At 38.3% G+C, this 20,758-nt stretch overlaps 1 protein-coding gene across 1 annotated transcript in view; it reads right to left on the reverse strand.

Moving 5' to 3' along the window:
• Window positions 1-20,758, reverse strand: part of LOC114610746 (1-phosphatidylinositol 4,5-bisphosphate phosphodiesterase beta-1-like) — a 204,224-nt gene that overhangs the window by 175,867 nt on the left and 7,599 nt on the right. Inside the window, exon 2 of the mRNA XM_028755354.1 lies at window positions 2,201-2,278. Within this exon, the coding sequence (XP_028611187.1) occupies window positions 2,201-2,278 (78 nt within the window). The remainder of the gene's footprint in view (window positions 1-2,200; window positions 2,279-20,758) is intronic.

Below are 20,758 nucleotides of genomic sequence, written 5' to 3' on the forward strand. Positions count from 1 at the left end.
ATCAAACTGACAGTTTGGTCTCTTGTACAAGTACCCAACCTTTAGAAATGCTCTAGGCGTTGTAAATAAATCTTTAACAAATATAGCTGTGACTGTTCTAAAAATAGTCCTTAGGAGTGAAAAGAAAAAAAAACCCTTTTAAGCTATTGTTTTATACATAGCAGCAGGAAACCAAACAGAATGTCTAAGACAATGTGATTAACACACCCAGTAACAAACAAGAACAATAGGTATGAGCTCTTACCCACAGATAATTTCGGGCCTGGGTATAAAATCTATAGTCTCCTCCCACATCTATGAGGATAGACATTTCCACAACAAACACACATAGTAGTTTGTTATAGCTCCAGCACAAATTACAATAAAATTTGCTTTTTAAGACTGTGAGCTGGCCCATTCAGGGCTGGCCTGAAGGCCAGATATTAATTTTTCAGCATAGACAAGTTTCTGAGAGGACCCACAACTCTGACGATGATGCTGCCTAAGCCAGTTACAACATGTACACACAAGTATAAAAGGCTGCCCAAGGCACAGCCTAAGACCAATTATCCAAGGACTTTGAATACCAGGAATCTAGCACTGTAGAGGGAATCTCTTAGGTACTGTATAGAAACATCACCTGTCAATAAAAAGCTAATGGCCTATTAGCTGAGGCAGGAAATAGGAGGTGGGAATTCCAGGAGAGAGGGGAACTCTGAGTTAAGAGTCTGATGTGGAAAGAAATTCGCCCCTAAACTCTGAGGAGAAAGACATAAAACTGAGACGAGGTTACCAGCCACGTGGCATTCACAGAACAGAATGAGTGGGTTAATTAAATTACAAGCTATTCAGGGATAGAGCAAAAGCTTGTGACTGAAGCATTTATTGATAAATAGTAAGTATCAGAGTCATTATTTTGGGACCTGGGACATGGATCGAAAAGCCCACAGTAACATAACATGGGGTTCAAAACTAATATTTGAACCACATTTTACAGTAATTGGGGAACCCCTATCTGTTCTAATAGTATTCTATTAGTATTGCTTCCCTATTGGCTTCTAAATGTATTCTGTAATCTCAAAACAACAACAACAACAGATGACTTCTTCAGATGTCAGAAATTAGAGGATGAAAATATTTGATGTGCTGGGTCTCTTAGGTGCCAGTGACTCTTGAAAAAATAACCACTTCCTATGAATATTCTTGTCTAACTGCCCATTAAACCTCAAATAAATCTTATGGTCTACAGACAGTTTTTAATAATTCAGTATGAAATTGTCAACTGGCTTTATAAGAGTTGAGCTACTGAATTCTTAGTATTGTAGGCAGAAAGCTAAAAGTGAAAAGTTTCTTGAAAACTCAATAAAACGGTTAAAGGAAACATAGCTTTAATTTTGTTAACACTGTTCTAGTTTTACTCTCTGTTGCTGTGATAAACAGGATGAAAAGCAACTTGGACAATGGTTTATTTGGCTTATGGTTTACAATATATAACCAGAGAAAGCACAGGCAGGAACTCAAGGAAGGAATCTGGTATAAGGAATTGAAGCAGAGTTCACAGAGAATGTTTACTGACTTGATCTCAGGCTCATGTTCAACTCTCTTTCCTATAGGCAGGCCCACCTGCCTAGGAATGGTACTGCCTACAGCAGGCCTGACTCTTCTGCATCAATTGTAAGTAATAAATATCCCATATAGATGTCTACAATGAAGGAGACAATTCCTCATCTGAGGTTCCCTCTCTCCAGATGTGACAAACTGACAACCACAATTTGCCATCACAAACATGAATAAATTATCAAGGCCATATCAGACTACTACCGGGAGAACTGTTAATTATAGCACAGGGATAAGTGAGAAGGACTGGCTGTTCAACCTTTGGTCATTAGGGTCAAAGGGAATTTTCTCATTGACTTTCTTCATTCTGCATTGAAAGGGATTTAAATTGATGAAGGTCCAAAATCATGTTCACCACCAAATACAATCCAAATACTTCTTGTCTTGAACAGAAAACAATGATTATTTTAGAATCTAGTGAATCCAGCATTTCATGCACGCATCTATGAGAAGTCCTAAGGCCCTTAGCCTGAGTCTCTGGAAACAGAATCAATAAATAATACTACAAAAGGTAACCTGTAAAATGGGAAGACAGACATTAAGTAAACAAATACAGTGTTAAGTGACTATCAGGATGATGTAAGAAAGACATCTTATCTCTTACCTTATTCTGATCCGTCCAGTAAAAGAAAAATCCCTGAGGATCAGTCCTCAAAATAATTGGAGTAACAATAGTGGAGTCCTAGAAAATGAAAGAAAGCATGTACATCAATTTATGTCCCTTTGGCAAATTTCTAAGAACCAATAGCTCTTAACTGACTCTTCAACATTATCAATTATTAAGAAAAGTTTAAAGCAAAGTAGACAGACATTTTTAACTTCATAAAATTATTAATCAGACAACTGAAGCAATGTCTCATGTCTAAAAGTGGTTACTACACAACATCAGGACCTGGGTTCAAATCCCTAGAACCTACATGAAGCCAAGTATGGTAACAGACAGTTAAATGCCAGCATTCTTAAGGCAATATGTGAGGTACAGACAAGAAAATCCCCAGAAGCCCCTGAGCTAGAAAGCCTGGTATAAACATCAGTAAACAACAAAAAGATATTGTTCCAACGACGGTAGAAAGCTAGGACTTTCCAATGCTGTCCTCTGATCTCCTCACAAACTCCATGGGACATGTAAGCCCTTGCACACACATAATCACATGCACATACATGTACTGAAAGATTATCATACACAGAACTGACAAAGTTAGCAATATTCAGAACATCTCAATCTAACTGAAAAAGGGCGATCGTAACGCATGCATTGATTAAGACACAATTTAAAAGACACTGGCATACTTTCTGTTAGAAAACTATATTTAGATTTCCAAATAATGTTAACACTAACTATCGTCACATATTTCATATAATTAAGGTTAATTAAAATCCGTGCTTGAGGATAATATTTTAAATTACATTTGCTCCATAAATGATTTTTAATTGTACCAAAGAGAGTAAGCATAGCTTTTGGGCATTATTGTTTCCAAGGTAACAGTAAATAAGGCCATCTTTCACGTATTTGGAAAGGTGCATAGGAAACTGTTACAGTTTTGAATTCCACATACTAATCTAAAGCATCACAGACAATAGTGCTCTGCATTTAATGCATGAGTCTACGAAGCTCGGTTGCATGCATTGTGCTATAAAAGCATACACTGTTGAGATATGTTCTGTTTTTCTGGCAATATTCAAAAACTTACTTCACACACACACACACACACAACAAATACAGTTTTATAAATTTCAAGAAAATCTACATCATTTCCTGTTTCTTTCCTTCAACTCCTTCCCTGTTCTCTCACTCCAGTCTCTACAGATTCAAATCCATGGCCTCTTTCCCAAGATTTATTATGCATACATGTACATACATACAGCACATGCCAAGTCCATGTAGTATGACTGTGTGTATATGGCTTCAGGGCTGACCACTGGCATTAGATAACCAAGTAAGGGGATTATCCCTTGGTAAGTCTAATTTTGACTCTCTCAGCAGCCATTAGGTGATCTTTGTTCTTTGTCTAGAGGTGGGGTCCCTTGAGATCTTCCTCCCCATCCCACATGAACATATTTAGTGATGAACTAAAATAAAATACTCAGGCCTTTGCCGAAAATACATTTTTTCCATTTTTTTCTTTTGCTCTTTTGAGATCAAAATTACATCACTTCCCTCTCCCCTTTCCTCCCTCCAAGTCCTCCATAATCCCTTTCCTCCTCTCTTTCAAATTCATGTACCCTTTTTTCACTAATCATTGTTACATGCGTATATTTATATATGTTTACATACATATCCCTAAATATAAACTTCTTAATCTAAATAATGTTACTTTTATGTATTTTTTTCAGGGCTGATCATTTGGTATTGAATAACCAACTGTCGTGCTCTTCCCTCGCAAAGATGACGTCTCCCTCTCTCAGAGTCCTTGAGTTGTCTGCAGTTCTTTGAGCAGGACTGAAATGAGTTCACTGCCAATTTTGTTGGTGTTGTTTGCTTGTTTTAAGATTGTATTTAATTATAGCATTTCTCCCTTTCCTCCCATTCCTCCCAAGCCCTCCACACACAGCTTCCCACTCCGTTTCAAATGTCAGACCTCTTTTTTCACCGTTGTTATTACAAGCACATATATGATAGTATATACATATATATCACTAAATATAGCCTATTGAGTCAATAAGTTTCTTATATTTATATTTTCATGGATGACTGGCACTAGAAAATCAACTAGTGTGATTTTCCTTGAGGAGGACCACCTCTCCCATGCCCAGCTTTCCTCAGCTGCCTTTGTGGAGGGTTGAGGCCTCATGGCCTTTTTTCCTATCCAGTTTGTTCATTTTTGTCTTCCTTGTTCGGCTCATATTTGGATGGTCTTGTGAAATCATGGTTATTGGAGAAGAATCTACAAACACTAATTTACTAAACCAGCAAAATCCTAACAATGTATAAGTATCTGTCCTTATACCCACAGATAAATGTAGACTTCTCCCATCTTCAAGGACACTTCCCTTTGCCACAGACAAGAGACCATTACAGAAAACTACACCAAAAAAACCAAGAGTACAATCCAGCCTGGTCCCAATCAATATGTCTACAAAACCCTCCTATATATAAGGTTCAAGGATCATTGCAGAAGATAGGAGAAACGACTGTAAGATCCAGAGAATCAGAGAGTTTGCTGTGAGGTAAGGCTTACAATCAAAACAATAGATCGTCTTTCCTAGTGACATCAGAAGCTGCACCCAAAAAGTCCCACTAGCCATATTTTTTCCATTTTATTGAAAATGAGATTTTTTTTCTCAAATAATATAACAATTTTCACACTCCTCTACCTCTCCCAACCTCCCATCCCAGGGAAGACAACATTATTCCTTTCTCTCGCTTCTGTCTTTCTACTAAGGGATAAACAATAAAGTATAATAAAATAAAATATAAGGTAAGACAAAAACTAACACATCGGAATGGACAGAACAACCAGAAGAAAAAGAACCCAAGAGTGGGCACAAGAAACAGATCTGTTCATTCACACAGTGAGGAATTCCATAAAAACATCAAACTGGAAGCCATAGTATGTAAACTGAGGATATGGTGCAGACCCATGCAAGCCCTGTGTATGTGACCCCAGTCTCTGTGAGTTCATATGTTGATCTTGTTGATATAGAGACCTCAGGTTTTGGTGTTCTCTATCTTCTCTGGTTCTTAAGTCTCTTTCTGCCTCCTCTTCTGCAGAGTTCCTTGAGACATGAAGAAAGAGATTTGATGGAGATATCCTGTATAGGGATGATTATTCCAAAGTCTCTCACTCTTGCATGTTGTCTGGCTCCAGGTCTCTGTATTTTTCCCCATCTGCTGCAGGAAGAAGCCTCTCTGATGATGGCTGAGCAAGGCACTGGACTATGATTATAGTAGAGTGCCATTACGAGACATTTTATTGTTATGTTTTACTTTTAAAAAAAAAAAAACAAAGAACAAAAAAAAACCAACTTAGGGTATTTGGTTTTACCCTAAGTCCTTGGACTATCTAGAGGTACATTCTTGGTCATCCAAGCAATGCCAGATGTGGGTTCTATCTCACAGAGTAGCCTTTAGTTAAATCACTTATTAGTTGATTATTCATACAAGCTTTGTGCCTACATTGCACCAGCATGTCTTGCAGGCAGGGTGCCAATATCAATCCAAGGTTTTGTGTATTCGTTGGGATTAGGTTTATCTTTTGGTCATGTGCAGATACTTCAGGTACTACAGATGTTGGAACATGGGGGTGAAAGCTCTATGTAGGCACCAGCTTGATTTCTCTAATCAACACAATGAGTTGTGCAGGTGTTGTCTTCAGCAATGTGCCTTGCCATCAGTTTGTGGAGAGCTGTCTTGGCAACAGCCTGAGTTGTTTGGTGAATCCCCTGGGCCTCCTTTGGCCACAAGCTCAATTAGATATAACCCATTCGCAGTGATTAGATGGCCTGTTGGGGCTCTGTCTCCTTCATTATTTGCCAACCTTACTTAAATCACCATATATGTATTTTTGGAAGTTTCAACGATATTAGACTTCCAAATAAACCCTCAGATGGCACTTAATTTTAGCTCTCTTCCCTGTATTCCCTCCGTTGTTCCCCTGCCCATTTGTTTGTGCCATTGCAGGCACTTCCATCATGCTTCCATAGCTACCTATTCTATTTCTCATCCCTAATGATGTCTATCTGTTCTTCCTGAACCCTTTAAACCCTTTAAATGATGGTTCTATAGATTATAGGCTGGTTATCATAGACTTACAAGCTTATATCCATATATAAGCAAATAACATATTTCTCTTTCTGGTTCTAGGATATCTCACTTAGCATGATTTTGTTTGTTTGGTTGTTTGGTTGCTTGGTTGGTTTGGTTGGTTTGTTTTGTTTTTGTTTGTTTCTGGTTCAATCCATTTACCTGAGAAGTTCCTGGCTTCATTTTTTAATAGTTGGGATATTTTTCGGCTATATGGGGTTTTGTTTGGGGGGATTTTTTGTTGTGTTTTGCTTTGTTATTTTTACTTATTTATATCCTAAACTCTGCCACCACCTCCTGGTCCTCCACTCACAGAATCCCTTCCCCCACCCTGTCCTCTTTTCCTATTAGGGAAGGGCCCCCTTGGGCATCCCCATACCCTTTCACATCAAGTCTCTGCCAGATTAGGCCAGACAAGACAGTCATGTTGGGGAACAGGGTCTTTGTTCAGCCTGTGAATGTTCTTTGGTTGGTGGCTCAGTCTCTGAGTGTTCCCAGGGGTCCAGGTTAGTTGATTCTATTGATCTTCTTGTGGGGTTCCCATTCCCTTCAGAGCCGTGAATTCTTCCACCAACTCTTGCATAAGAGTTCCTAACCTCTGCCCATTGTTTGATTGTGGATATCTGCATCTGTTTCAGTCAACTGTTGGGTAGAGCCTCTCAGAGGACTGTTGTGCTAGGCTCCTGTCTGCAAGCATAACAGTATCATTAATACTGTGAAGGACTGGTATTCGTCCATGGAACAGGTTTCAAGTTGGGACCATTATTGTTTGGTCATACCTTCAGTCTCTGCTCCATCTTTGTCCCTGCGTTTCTTTTAGACAGAATAAATTTAGGGTCAAAAGTTTTGTGGGTAGACTGGTGTCCTTATCCCTCCACTGGGTGTCCTGCCTAGCTGCAAGAGGTGGCTTCTTCAGGTGCCATGTCCCCACTGCTAGGCATGTCAGCTATAGCCTCCCCAATGTTTCATTATAAAGCTGAGAATAGTCCTTTCTAAATATGGGACAAATTGTGTTGGAATTTTATAAGGATTACATCAAATCTGTAGATTGCTTTTAGTATGATGGCCATTTTTTACTATATTAACCCTCCCAATCCATGAGTATAGGAGATCTTTCCATCTTCTGATATGTTCTTCAATTTTTTTCTCAACATCCTAAAATTCTTGTAAGTCACTTGCTTGGTTAGAGTTGCTACAAGATATTTCATATTATTTGTGCCCATCAAATGTGTTCTTTCCTAGATTTCTACATCAGTTCATCTGCTATTTGTATCCGCGTACATACTTGTATATTTGTATACTTGTTACTTGTATATTTGTAGACTGATTTTTCTGAGTTAATTTTGTATACAGCTACTTTGCTGAGAGTATTTATTAGCTACAGGAGTTACCAGTAGAGATTTTTAGATATTGTATAAATACTATCACATCTTCTACAAATAAAGATACTGGACTTGCTCCTTTTCAATTTGCATCCCATTGACCCTTCAGTTGTCTTATTGCTCTAGGTAAGTCCTCAAGCGCAATATTGAATATATATGGAGAGAGTAAACAACCTTATCTTATTTCATATTTTAATAGAATCACTCTAAATTTCTCTCTACTTAAGTTGGCTATGGGCTTGCTGTAAACTACCTTAATTGTGTTGAGATATTTTCGTTGTATCCCTAATCTCCTCAAGATTTTTATCATTAAGAAGTGTTGGATTTTGTGAAAGGCCTTTTCTGCATCTAATGAGATGATCATATGGTTTGTGCCTTTTAGTTTGTTTCTATGTTGGATTATATATATATATCAATTTACATATGTTGAACCATCCCTGCATCTCTAGGATGTAGCCTACTTGATCATGGTGGGTATATTTTAATGTGCTTTTACATTCTGCTTGCAAGTAATTTATTGAGAACTTTTGCATGTATGTTCATTAGAGAAACTGATCTGTAATTCACTTTCTGTGTTGGGTCTTTATTAGGTATGCATATCAGGAAAACTGCAGCTTTAGAAAACATACTTGGCAATGTTCCTTCTGTTTCCATTTTTTGGAATAATTGAAGTACTGTATTTAACTCTTAGAAGGTCTAGTAGAATTCTGCACTAAAACTGTCTAGTCCTGGGTTGTTTGTTGTTGTTTTTTTTTGTTTTGTCTTTTTGTTGTTGTTTGTTGGGGACATTGAAAAACTGTTAATGACTACTTCTATTTCACTAGGGATTATAGGTCTGTTTAAATGGCTGATCTGATTGTAACTTTAGTAAGTGGTATATATCAAGAAAAATATATATATATAAATAATATATATATAATCATATATATATAAATCATATATATATGATTTTCCAATTTGGTGGAATATAGGCTTTTAAAGTATGTCTTTATGATTCTCTAGATTCTCTCATCGTCTGTTGTTATGTCTCCATTTTCATTTCTAATTTTGTTAGTGTGGATAATCTCTCTGCCTTTAGTTAATTTGGATAATGTTTTCAATCTTATTAATGTTTCTCAAAGAACCAACTCTTTGTTTCATTGATCCTTTGAATTGTTTCAATTTTATTGATTTCAGCCTTGAATTTGATTATTTCTTGCCATCTACTCCTTTTGGGTATGATTTACTCTTTTTTGTTCTAGAGCTTTCAGGTGTGCTGTTAAGTTACTAGTATGAGATTTTCCTCATTTTCCTACATAGGAATTTAGTGCTATGAACTTGCCTTTTAAAATTACTTCCATTGTGTCCATAAGTTTTAATATGTTGTATGTCCTTTTCTATTCAATTGTAAGAAGTCTTTCATTTTGTCTTCATTTCTGCCTTGACCCATTTTTCATTGAGTAAGTTTAAGTTGTATGAGTCTGTATGCATTCCATTGTTTCTGTTGTTACTGACATCCAGCTTTAATCCATGATGGTTAGATAGCATGCAGGGTGTTATTTCAATTTCCTTATACCTGTTGAGAATTTGTGTGTCTAATATGTGGTCAATTTTGGAGAAAGTTCCATGAGCTGCTAAGAAGAAGGGATACTCTTTGAGTGGAAACTTCTGTAAATATATGTTAGGTCCATTTGGTTGGCTGGCTGGCTGGCTGGCTGGCTGGCTGGCTGGCTGGCTGGCTGGTTTGCTGGTTAGCTGGTTGGTTGCTTGGTTTCTTGGTTGCTTGTTTGGTTGTTTGGTTGTTTGGTTGTTTGGTTGGTTGGTTGAGTTTTCCCCTCAAGAACAAAGGAACAAACCCAGAGCCTTGTGTTCTACTACTGTGCTAAATCCCTAACCCCTTTTTATTTGGTTTATGACATCAGTTAGCTCCAGCAATTCTCTGTTTAGTTTTTGTCTGGATGACTTGTCTATTGGAAAGAGTGGGTTACTGAAATCTCCCACTATCAGTGTCTGAGGGGGTCAATATGTGATTTAATCTGTAGTATTGTTTCTTTTATGAACTTGTGTGCCCTGTGTTTGTTCAATAGATGTTAAGAATTGTAAAGTCCTCTTAGTTGATTTTTCCTTTGATGAGTATGTAGTAACATTCCCCATATCTTCAGATTATTTTGGTTTGAAGTCTATTTTGTCAGATGTCAAAATAACTACAATAGCTTGCTTCTTGGATCCATTTGCTTAGAATATTTTTTCCATCCCTTTATCCTGAAATGATGTTTGTCCTTGATGTTAAGGTTTGTTTCTAGAGTGCAACAGAAGGATATATCCTGTTTTCTCATTTATTATGTAAGTCTGTGTCTTTTTATTGTGGCATTGAGACTTTTGGTATTAAGAGATATCAAAGAGTAGTGTTCATTGATTCCTGTTATTTTGTTACTGTTGTTTCTGGGATGTGTGTGTGTGTGTGTGTGTGTGTGTGTGTGTGTGTGTGTATGTCCCCTCTTTTGATTTGCTGATCTGGGATTATTTATTTCTTGTATTTTCTTCTGTGAAGTTAAAAATCTTATGTTGGCATTTCCCTTATAGTGTATTCTGTAGGGCTAGGTTTACAGACAGTATTCCTACTATCTCCATCAATGGTGATTGAATGTTTTGCTGGGTATAAAAGTCTGACCTGGCATCTGTGGTCTCTTAAACTTTGTAGAACATCTGTTCATACCCTTTGGCCTTTTAAAGTCTCCATTAAAAAGTCAGGTGTTATTGTAATAGGTCTGGTTTTTTATGTTACTTGGTCTTCCCCCTTGCAGTTTTTAATATTCTCTTTTTGTTCTGTATGTTTAGTATTGAGAAGGTTCTATTTTCTGTCCCAGCATATTTTATGTCCTGTGTGCTTCTTGTACTTTGACAGGCATCTCCTTCTTTAAGTTAGGAGTTTAAGTTTCTATGATTTTGTTGAAAATATCTTCTGTGCCTTTGACCAGGGTTTCTTGCCTTATGCTATTCCCATTATTTATAAACTTTGTATTTTCATGTTGTCACATTTCTTGGGTGTTTCAGGATTTTTTTTTAACATTTTCTTTGACAGAGGTATCTCCTGTATCCAATACCTGAGATTTTGTCTTCCATCTGTTGGTGAGGCTTGCCTCTGTGGTATCTGTTCTAGCTCCTAAATTTTTCATCTCCACACTTCCTTCTGTTTGGATTCATTCATTCTACTTACATTTTCAGGTCTTGAACTGTTTTTGTTCATTTCCTTTTACTGTTTGTGTTTGCATTGATTTCTTTAATGGATTTATTCATTTCCTGTTTAAATACCTCTATCATATTCATAAAGGCTATTTTAAGGTTTTTCTTTTGTGCTTCAGCTATGTTGAAATATTCAGGGCAAGCTATGGTAGGGTTGCAGGGATTTAGTGAAGACATTGTTATTGCGGTTTTATGCTGGTATCTAAGTATCTAAGTTTGGGAAGATTATAATTTTCCAGGTGCTGATATCTGATCTTGCCTTTTTGGGATAGGTATTTTGTTCCTTGGTTTCTGTTTCCTCTCTGGTTCTTAGAAGAGTATGTTTGCTGTATATTGTCTGGTAGGGAATTCTTCTGGGATCCTGATAGGTGTAGCCACTGAGATCTCTAGGTGTTGGGCTTTCCAGGCATTGTGCTTCTAGTACTGGGAGCTGACACTTAGGAATGGGGATGAAGGATGGAAGGGGTTCACAGGAGAGAAGAAAGCAGGGTGTTCCCTATGCAGGATTGTCATAGTTTCCAGGGAATGGGAATAGAGAATGAGGAGAGTCTACAGGTGGACTTCTATAGCGCTAAGGATGAGAATAGAGGGTTGGACTTGGAGGAATGGAGGGAAACATGAAGATCTGTAGTTGGCCAACCTGCTTTCCTGACTGAAGTGACCTATGGGTTCCTAGAGAAGTCTTGCAGGAGTTGATGGCTGGGATAAAGCAATGTAATGTATGGGAAGATGGGTAGTTATGAGGGGAAGATCTATGTAATCCACTGGACATGGGACAGCGGGCAAAGGTAGCCTCAGCAAGTGACTATGATAGAGCTAGAGATGACACTGAAGGTTAGATTTGGAGGAGAGAAGGAGTAAGTGAAGAACTGCAATTAGCCAGTCTGCTTCCCTGGCTGGAGTCCACTTTAAAAAAAAATGTGTTCATATATATCCAAATGACAATAAATCCTAACTTCTATGTAATCTAAAGAAGTTGTAATGAAAACTTACAGAGAACTTACAGAGAGAACTTTGGAAGATTCTATTCTTTATTCATGGTAGGCCAAGGAGTAAAAGAATTCTGATTTCCTTGTAAGTTCAGTTTTAAGAGCTCAGGGCTGGAGGCTCTCTGCTTGGTTTCCAATGTCTCTCTATTCCCTTCCTCAGTTCCTCACTGGGCAGGGGCAGAGAGGCAGAGGTACTAATGATATGCATCCAAGGAGGTTGAGAAAATCAAAGAGGATGGATTTTAAGTAAAGCACCTACATAAATATATGCCTGCCACATAACAATGTTTGATATTAATATTAGAATATTTAAAACCAAAAAAAGTTGACCTAGGACATGATATAAAAGCACCTACTTCTCAAGCCTGCAGAACTTAGTGTGACTTTGGAAACTCACACATTCCCAGAACCCATGTATAAGAATCTGGAGGCAGTGGCTCAAATCTATAACCCTGCATGCCTATGACGAGGCTGAAGATGGAGATACAATTGGCCAGAGGCTCACAGGCCAGCGAGCCTGGAGTACTAGCCCAGAGAGACACTGGGCTTCAGCAAGGTAAAATGTTGAGAATCGATTCCTGAATGTTGCTCTCTGATCTCCACAAGTTCATCTCGGCAAGCATGCACACATGCACACGCACGTGCACTCATACACACACACACACACACACACTCTAATAAATATAAATATGGGCTTAAATGTAGGTTTATTTTGACAGGCATTTATTAAGTAAAACAGATGTAACATAAATTCTGACACTGCTAAGCTTGCAGCTGTGTGACATTGCATTCACGTACACATAGATGCTTATTAGTGTGCCAGTGTCAAAAATGGCAGAAGCACGTCACCATCCCTAACAGAAATGACACAACCATTAAATGCCACTTGCTAGTCCCTCCTGCCACAGCCCTAATAACTACCATTCTACTTCCTGTCTCAAAATAAAAATTGTTTATTCTATGTGATACTTCTAAATGGAACCATACAAAAGTATCCTTTTCTGTCTGGCTTATTTCACTTAGCAAACTGTCATTCATGTACACTCATGCACAGCACTGTGGCTCAGCCTTTCTCTCTGAGGCTCCATATTATAGATGCATCACGTTTTACTATCTACTTATCTTTCAGTGGACATTCAGGTTACTTGCTTTGGTCAATAACGTTACTGTGGAAAAGAAGCATGGACATCTCTTTGAGATTTACTTTCAATGTATTTTCGATATCCAGCAGTAGAATCGCTGGCTCATGTAGTAGCTCTATATTTAATATTTTGAAACAACCACTACTCTATCTTATTCTGATATTCTCTATGCATTCATTTTTTACCATTTCTTTAAAACTGTATTTATTTTATGTGTATAAGTGTTTAGTCTTCATGTACATCTGTGAGCCACTTGCACATCTATTGTTCACAGAGGTCAGCAAACAATGTCGGATATACTAGGACTGGTGTTCCAACAGTTGTGAGCAGCCATGTAGGTGCTGGAAATCAAACTAGAATATTGGTCAGTGTTCTCAACCACTAAGCCACCTCTCCAGCCTCTTTCCATGCATTCTTAACCTTCAGCTTGAAAAAATCATTTTAAAAAATTGCACAGTTGCACAGAACTTCATAAAGAGTGGAAAATTTCAAAATTACTTAAAATTTAAATGTCAAAAAAAGTAGACACTTGGAAATAAATTTTGATCTTAAAATGCAGGAATAATTCAAAAACGTTTTAGGCTTCTGTGAGATTACAAACTTGACAGCTCACAGAAGCATTTGTAACCGTCTTCTATCATCTGTTCTTCTTAAGGTGAGCAAAATTAAAACACTGGTGAGTTGTACACAGTACATCCTCCAATTTCCAGACCAAATGAAACTCACCTGCAGGTGCAAGCTACAAACAGCATGTCCCCTAACTTCCAGACCAATTTGAACTAATATGCAAGTGTGACTTATCATTTTTATGTCACCTCATCTTCTTATCAGAGCAGTGAACAAGATTCCATTAAAGATATCGTGATGAAAATTCCCTGCAAGAATCTAAAAAACCAAATGTTAAAATGAAAATATCAAAGTTTATCCAATTTAGATCATGCTCTTCCTGTATTAGGCCCTTTTGCCTTAATCAAATACTGTCAATTCTAGTTTATTTATTCTCCTTCCTGACTCCATACTTGGGTCCTCACTTAGTGATTATTTGTCTCAGTCTCATGCCCTCTTCCTTCATAATCACTTCAAACATTCCAGGATGAACTGGAATTCAGCATTCTTGGCACTCAAGGCATGGTCTGACTCAGAAACATACAATCGTCATTTCCAGTTTCATTTGCTACATAGCTGCAAAAGTCTGTATTCTCCCCATATCAAAGTAGCTACTCAGCCAAGATGCTACATATTAACTGTCAGAATATGTGCCTCGGAATGATGTCTGAAATACATGCTCATCCTCTCACTCCCAGGGCTATGATTCTTAGATCAGTTGGTTACTCGAGAATTGAGTCAACCCTCAGAGGGTATCTTAGTTTGTTTACTAACCGATTTCTGTTCTAGTTTGTTTTCTATCACTGTGATAAAATGCCTAAAGCAACTTGGAGAGGAAAGGATTTTTTAGCTTATAGGCTACAGCCTATTATTGGAGGAATCCATGACAAAAACTGAAGGCAGGAACTTACAAGTAGGAAAGGAAGCTGAAGACAGGAAAGAATGGTGCTTAAGGACTTTCTTTGCATGGCTCCTTCAACTTGCTTTATTATACAATGCAGGACCCCCAACCCAGAGGTGGCACCACACACAGTATGCTAGGCTTTCCCCAAACAATCATTAAGAAAATGCCCCACAGGTTTGCCCACATTCCAATCAAATGCAAGCATTTTCTCAATTTAGGAGCCTTCTTTCCAGATGACTCTAGAATCTATCCAGCATCTATCTAGCATCTTTTTTAAAAAAAAATCTCACCAATACAAAAAGTTTAGTTTTGTTTTTTTATTCTTTCTTCATCAATATCATTAGCATGGGAATTCCATAAGATGATAGTTTTAAATTTTGTAAGTATACCAGATTACTGAGTTCTTAAAATGGATTGCTGGACCCATTCCATGGAGTTACGTAATAAAGGAGGGAATTTATTTATTTATTTATTTATTTATTTATTTATTTGCTATATGTAGGATAGAGTCTTGGAATTCACACTCCTAATAAGCCAACAGAGATGCTGATGCTGCTGGTCCAGAGTCATACTTTTGAGAACCACAGTAGTGAGGCTGTGAGTCAGGAAGGCAATAACAAGCTAGGGTTATGTTCTTCAGGCATTGCCCACTATTTAGAGGGACAGCTCTCTGGCCTTGAACTCACCAAGTAGATCAAGCTGAATGGCTAGTGAGCCCATGGATCTACCTGTATCCATCTTACACGCATGTATACATACACATATAAGAAGTCTCGTGTTCTCATAATACATTTCTATGAGACAGTGAAGCTACAAACACTGATGGCAACACCAAGGAAACTTTGTTCTCCTTTCTGACAATGCCATCTGGAGATTTTCTATGTTGGTGAACTACCCTTTACCTAGTTCAAGTAGGCTACAAGCTGACCTGTGTCCTCTCTTCTGCAAGATGCTGAAGGCCTCGAAGCAAGCCCTTATTTGAAGATAGCGTCTTTAAAGATATGATTAAGTTAAGAAGTCTTCAGGGTGGGTGATAATCCAAGTATCTTTACAAGAAGAGGAAGCTGGGGCACAGACACAAACTGAAGGAGATGGGGGGAAAACAGCTACCCATAAGCCATGAAGAGAGGCCTGAAACAAACTCTTCCCTTTGGCTCTAAGAAGAAAATAAGCTTGCTAAAACTATACACTTTCAGTCTCCAGAACCCGGAAGAAGGTTTCTGTTGAAAATCTGTGCTACTTTGCCATGGACTCCCACATAAATTGATATGAAAGTTACCCTTAGCCTCAAGAGGAACCTCAAGCACCAATCCACAGATCCCACAGCTCACTCCTTAGCACATGTCTAAAGTGTGTTGACCAAGGCTAACAATTCTGACTTCGTGGTGACTTTCATGCGTTCGTGCTACTCTAAGAGAACATGTGACTAGACACAAACACTTCTAAATGAACCAATACTGTAAAATCAACACAGGGACAAAAGACTGCAATGGTCCACACGGTTGCTCAAGATTTATATTAGGAAGTGGTAGAGAAAAGATGCTGCTAATGTACACTGAGGTGAAAAAGGAGAATTCTGAGACAGAATACCAAACATAATCAATAAAACTCTGAATTCGAGATAAAAGCATAATAAATTCAACCTACTGCTTTTTTCCTTGCCATGACTAAATATCCAACAAGAAGTAACATAAGGAAAGAGGTTTGTTTGTGTTCATGATTTGAGGTAAGATAATTTTTCACAATGGGAAAACATGGGGTTAGCAGCTCTGTGGTGGTCAGAAAGGATGGTAACCACATGCTCACTTCTCAGAGAATCAGGAAACAGAGAGAGATGTGGCAGTTGGAAGTCGAGCAGGTCTGCAGACCTCTGGGAACATCCCAGAATGGTCCACTTCCCCTCATGAGAACCCTTTCCTAAGGTTTCTCAAGCTCTCCAGTCAGTACCATCAGTTGGGGACCAAGTGGTCATGCACACAAGCTTGTAAGGGATATTTGACATGAAACCATAGCAAATGAGAAAGCAGAATGATGAATTGCATCTGTGAAGCAGAATGACCATGCATATCATCATTGGATAGGTGTGTTCCTCCAGGTCTGTAGGCAGACTGAAATTTCTCCAAATAAAAGAAAGCAGAGAACTACAAAGCTTTGGAATAGAAAAGAGAAGCAGTGCAGAAAGTCCAATTAAAAACTTATACTTTTAACTGAGAGATACAAAAATTCCTTTTGACAGAACATGCAGGAAAAGCAGAAGCATGATTCTTTAGATGCCATGCAGTGTGTGTCCGACACTGAACTAGGGAATAAATGAAAAGCCTGGACCCCCTGTGATCAACCTAGATGCCCATTATGTAGCATGTGTATCAGATGGAAAAACAAATCATTTCAATACAGCTCTGGATATCAAGTAACCATCCGACTTAAGTTGAATTTACCATGATTTATGACTACCGATGCTGAGAGTCTTTTTATGTACTTACTGACTAGCATGCTTGTGGTGGAGAGGGACATAGAGATGGAGAGAGGCTATAGTGGGACCTGATACACTTTAAATCAGATAAGAGCAGAGTATGTTATTTTCATCAGTGGTTCTCAACAGGGGCCCAGTTTTGAATCTCAGGGGATTGCAGGAAATATCTAGAAACAGTTTTGAACATCACAAGTCTGGCATTTATTGGGTAAAAGCCAGATAAGCTACTGGGCATCTTACAACACAAGTAAACCAGAACCTGGCAGCAAAATATTCCCTAGCCCCAAATGTCAGTAATGCACACACTGAGAACCATGAGTTTATTAGCTTCCTGTTGACTTTATGTGTAAAAACTTCCCAGACAAAGGCACTGCACAGGCAGGCCCTTGGCTACCACATGGCATTATCTGAGCCACACTCGCCACTGGCTTATCCTGCTTCTGTCCTTCAAAGTCCTGTGCTCCCTGACTCCTCCACATCCTCTTCCATGGCTGAAACACATCCTGTCGTGTTGTTAAGTCCTACACAGCACCAGATCTTCTCATTAATAGAATTTATCAAAAAGAAATTTCCCCCATACTCCTTATAGATATGTGTACTTTTTTCTGTAACAATACAATTAGAATAAAACTATACCTTCGTTTGACTAATACCTATCTCCTCTATTTGCATATAAACTCCATAAGAATGAGAACAAAAGCATTTGTCATCACAAATTCATAATATGGGTTGATTATCTTTTAAGATGTATCAACATATTTTAAAGCATGAATGTTAACTGTATGAATGGATGTGCAAAAGGGCCTTGTAGGAAAGATGCCCTAGATAGATTCCAAACACTATCATTTGGAGTTGGGAACTGCATTTGGCATAAGACATAGCCCCCAAAAAAACTAAAGCAGTGATTAAAATTTTCAAATCAATGATGAGGGCAAAATAAGGCTTTGGAGGGCTGAGAAAGAGGAAGAAGATAGAAGAACAGAGATGAAGAATGGAGGTTACATCCCCAGGGCAGGGGAGGCGACTCAGAGGGCAGAGGCATGCAAAGCACGCCAAGCACAACCTCAGTGAGTATGATGCTTCATAACTCAAATCCCAGGTATTGGGAACTAGAGGGAAGAAGATCAGAAGTTCAAGAGCAAACTCTGCTACAGAGCAAAGGTGGAAACATTAGATCTGGGGAAATGGGCGGGAGAAGGAAAGGGGGAGAGGAGAGAAAGTAAAAGAAGAAAGAGAGCTAGAAACAGTGTAACTTTTTTATGCTCAGAATCTGGAGGCTAAAGGTTTTGCTACAGTTTCCATAGTAAATATCACCTAAAAAAAAAAAAAAAAAAAAAAAAAAACACGTTTGAAAATCCCCATCCACAGAGTGAGGTTACTGGGAGCTGATGGGATCCTCAGAAAAGGGGGACCATTTAGGAGGAGTCCAGGACTATAGGACCCTTTCTCTCTTTACCTTCCCGCCAATGAGAAGATTTGGTTGTACTCTGCCACATTCTCCTGCTATGAGACAAATTGCCTTGTCCAGAGGAACAGGACCGAGCTATTAACACTGAAACCTCTAAAACTAGGAGGGGAAATAAACTTCTCCTGGCAAGTAGAGTATCACAGATGTTTGGTTTTGTAATGGAACACTGACTAATGCGAGCATATTGATTGGTATGTTCTTAGAAGAGATTCCACAGAAGAGAAACTGGCATTGTCCAAAGACAGGTGAGGTTAGGATAACAATGAAGCCTCAACTCTGAGATGCCTAGAGAGAGCAGGGCTTTTAAATTGAGAAGATGGGGGTAACTTTGGGGCAGAAGCTGAGAGGAATGCAGGAGCTGATACACAGTGAAGGGGAGGAGTAGGAGGAGATTTAGTTATCCAGTGTCTTTGCTGCTTCTGTGCAGAATAATTATTGCAAATAGAAATTTGATTTTTAAATAGAAATTTAGATGTGTAGGCCTGTATTTGTTATTTGTTCGTTTTAGCAATAAAGATAATATAACTTTCTCTGTGAATCATTCTCATGGCAGAATGTTTTCAAATAAACCAATCTTTTATTTCCCTGTAGTTCCCTACATTTAGGTATTTCTTGAAGGGCAGTTTTCACTGGTTGTATGAATGAGCATTTTTTAAAAAGAAAAAACAAACAAACAAAAACCTGTGGTGCCATTCATTATACTAGTTAGACTGGGTGGCAGGTGCTCGTGAGAGAAAGATTAAGCCTAGTATCTGCTACCTCCTGAGTTCAACGCAAGCCTGAACTTCAGCCAGAGACAGTAGAACTTTGTCAGGCTGGGTTGGTAGGAAAGAAATCTCTTTGGGATTGTGAACACAAATGGATGAAGACAAGTAAGTAAACACTTGACAGAATCATTGGAAAGGCCAAAGAAGCAACTTGCAGATGAGTTTCCATGAATGAACCCAGTCTGAAAAGACTGAAGAAAGACAAGAAAGATCAAACACACCAAAGACACAGGAAAAGCTCAGCTGGTAAGGAGAATGGCCTCTAGGCATCATGACAAACCCTTACACTGTGCCCTCTTGTCAGCGTCTCACAGAAGTGCAGATACAACACAGTGTGGGCAGTTGGCCTCTTTCACATCTTTGCCCTCCAAGTTTCACTTATATCCATCAATTTCATATGCAGCCAAAACCTTAGCCCCAAGGCATTCTGGTACATAGGGTTTAGGTGCTCAGACATTTTGTCACGGGAAGTCCTACCAAGAGTGTATGGGGATGGGTGCAAAGACTCAAAAACACTGAAAGATCACAAGTGCATGGTTTACTTCAGTAATTTTTCTTCAATCAGCTAGACTACCTGCTGACTGGCTCTGTGGACTCAGTGTTCCTTCTAAAGCTCATATAGATTCTCCTATTACAGGTATCAAAATTAACTTTCTGACGCTCATTTTATAGGGAAGTCTAAATAAACACTAATGATTTTTTTTAAAAATACCCAAGTCATCCCTCTGAATCTTCCAGGCTGCAGTGGTGTCTGGTGACACACACCATGTCGTGTCCAGGTGACAGTGTTTCCTTTGCTCACTAATCCCTTTCCCCCTGGACTTGCTCATAAAACTTCAACACAATAAAATGAAACAAAACACTGAGAACTAAAAAAGCCCTGGAAATGGAGAACAGATGTAGGATGTTTTTAATTCCTTTTTAATACTAACTGCCTATTTTTCTCATTTTATATAATAGCCTATTTTCCAATCTATATTAATTTAGTTTCTTGGTAATGTATCTGTTTGACATCCATTAATACATATACCAAAACAGTTTTCAAGAATGTAAATTAAAAATTTTCAAGATAACACATGAAAAGAAAAAAATGGCATGTTGGACCTTTTGAGGGATCAGAGATAACGGGAGAAAAATTAAAGGGCCAGTCATTCTTTATATCCTATTTCAACTCATTTTTTTTCATAAGAATTGAATGTTTCCTTGGGATCCTATAAGTAAATGTTCTCTCAGCAATGTGTCTCTAGGACCTTTGCTTCAGAGACACACACCATCCGGCTCTGATTAGTGACTCAAATGTCATAAATACGCGATGCATACGGAATTTGTGATAGGGCCTGAAAGTCTGCAAGAACCTAATGTTAGCTCAGGGAACAGGAAAACAAATGTGTTCAGCTAGCAAGGATTTATATTTATATTTATATTTATATTTATATTTATATTTATATTTATATTTATATTTATA

This window comes from Grammomys surdaster, unplaced genomic scaffold (genome assembly GCF_004785775.1).
Source record: "Grammomys surdaster isolate TR1022 unplaced genomic scaffold, NIH_TR_1.0 129, whole genome shotgun sequence".
Taxonomy (NCBI): Eukaryota; Metazoa; Chordata; class Mammalia; order Rodentia; family Muridae; genus Grammomys; species Grammomys surdaster.